This window comes from Dendroctonus ponderosae, unplaced genomic scaffold (genome assembly GCF_020466585.1).
Source record: "Dendroctonus ponderosae isolate FM_Combo_2020 unplaced genomic scaffold, Dpon_F_20191213v2 Dpon_F_20191213_3, whole genome shotgun sequence".
Taxonomy (NCBI): Eukaryota; Metazoa; Arthropoda; class Insecta; order Coleoptera; family Curculionidae; genus Dendroctonus; species Dendroctonus ponderosae.
In genome coordinates, this window is record NW_026018508.1 from 1,207,612 (window position 1) to 1,208,959 (window position 1,348).

Below are 1,348 nucleotides of genomic sequence, written 5' to 3' on the forward strand. Positions count from 1 at the left end.
TGTTGGAGTATAGTTTGCCTAGTTGAAATCTTGGACGATTTCCGTAATCTCGGTTTTCTCTTCTTCCAGATTGCAGCATGTGCTCGTCAGTTTATGTATCCTGGTTTTCCAATTTACGACATAATTCCGGAACATTTGAAGAACCAAGTTCATGAGCACATTGAGAGCTTTCCTACACAAATATTGCAAAACAGTGAGTTTCTTCAGGTGAACGTGTACCAAAGAAGGCCAAAATCGGTCTGTCGGCCAACAAGGTGATGGCCACAGGTTTTTGGGATACACGCGGTGTTCACATCGATTACCTTGAAAATGGTTAAACGATCATTGGCGCATATTGTTCAGATCTTTTGCACATATTCGATGCTGACTTGAAGCAAAAACAACCGCAAAAAAATTCGAGCTAAAAGGAGATTATGTTGAGAAATTAAACGCTTTTTGGCCGGAAAAAAATTATCATTCCCACCACATTATCATAAAAATCAGTAAATGTTACTTATCCCCTTCTTGCAACAGGGTCTTCAATTTTCGATTTCTGCTTCAATTGAAAAATAACAGGTGTCATAACAAGTGGAAAACATATTTTATAAACTAAAGTTGGGCAAAATCTTACCGTCTTGTCATTAGGGTTAACGTGGAAGGACTGATAGTTGTGTAGTTGAATACATTATGTGATCCTATGTTAGAAGTAGGTACTGGAGGCGGACGAGCTGACCCACTTCTACTTTGTCTATTACCGCGTTCTCCCCGAGATGGGGCATATCTGGCAAACCAATTAACTAATGACCGTCTAGGACTACTTCTGGGTAATCTGAAACAAAGATTACGATATTGCGAGACAGTACAATGGTGGAAGATAGGGCGTTTTCATGAGCAATGTTCTTCTGAAAGTTTGAACAAAGCATTATGCGAATTATAAAATTCACATGCTGGAAACTAAAACTCAAAACACACCTCACATATCTGGAAGGTGGATAAGTTTTTCTATTCATACTGCGACGCGAAGTTCCTGTACTAGTGCCTGCAGTAGGGCCTGGTTGATCAGTACTTGAGCTTGGACCTATAAACCATAACAAGTCAAAGATAAAAACAGATTATTATACGCGAAAGTCTGATTACCAGGTTGAGGATTTTCTACTTCGGGTTGTGGTCTGGTCTGGTTGCCCATATTTCCCCCATCTTCATTTGGAGATTCAGTTGGACTTGTATCACTAATTCTTGTACCTGCCATCATTTGCCGAACACTAGATACACCTGCGCTTCGACTTTCTACCGCTGAAGACCGAATATGTCTTACCATTTCTGCTACCAAGTTTCTCATAAGTTGTAGTTGACCTACTTCTACCATGGC

At 40.1% G+C, this 1,348-nt stretch overlaps 2 protein-coding genes across 2 annotated transcripts in view; one reads left to right on the forward strand and one right to left on the reverse strand.

Annotated features, from left to right (window-relative positions):
- LOC109542539 (glypican-6) overlaps nucleotides 1-1,348 on the forward strand; it is a 59,058-nt gene that overhangs the window by 41,943 nt on the left and 15,767 nt on the right. The window lies entirely within an intron of this gene.
- Nucleotides 580-1,342, reverse strand: LOC125503781. Its single transcript, XM_048664652.1, has 3 exons — nucleotides 1,117-1,342; nucleotides 952-1,057; nucleotides 580-808 (listed from the first exon to the last, which is right to left on the reverse strand). Exons 1-3 carry the CDS (start codon nucleotides 1,316-1,318, stop codon nucleotides 607-609), a joined length of 510 nt encoding a protein of 169 aa, XP_048520609.1. The 5' UTR covers nucleotides 1,319-1,342; the 3' UTR covers nucleotides 580-606.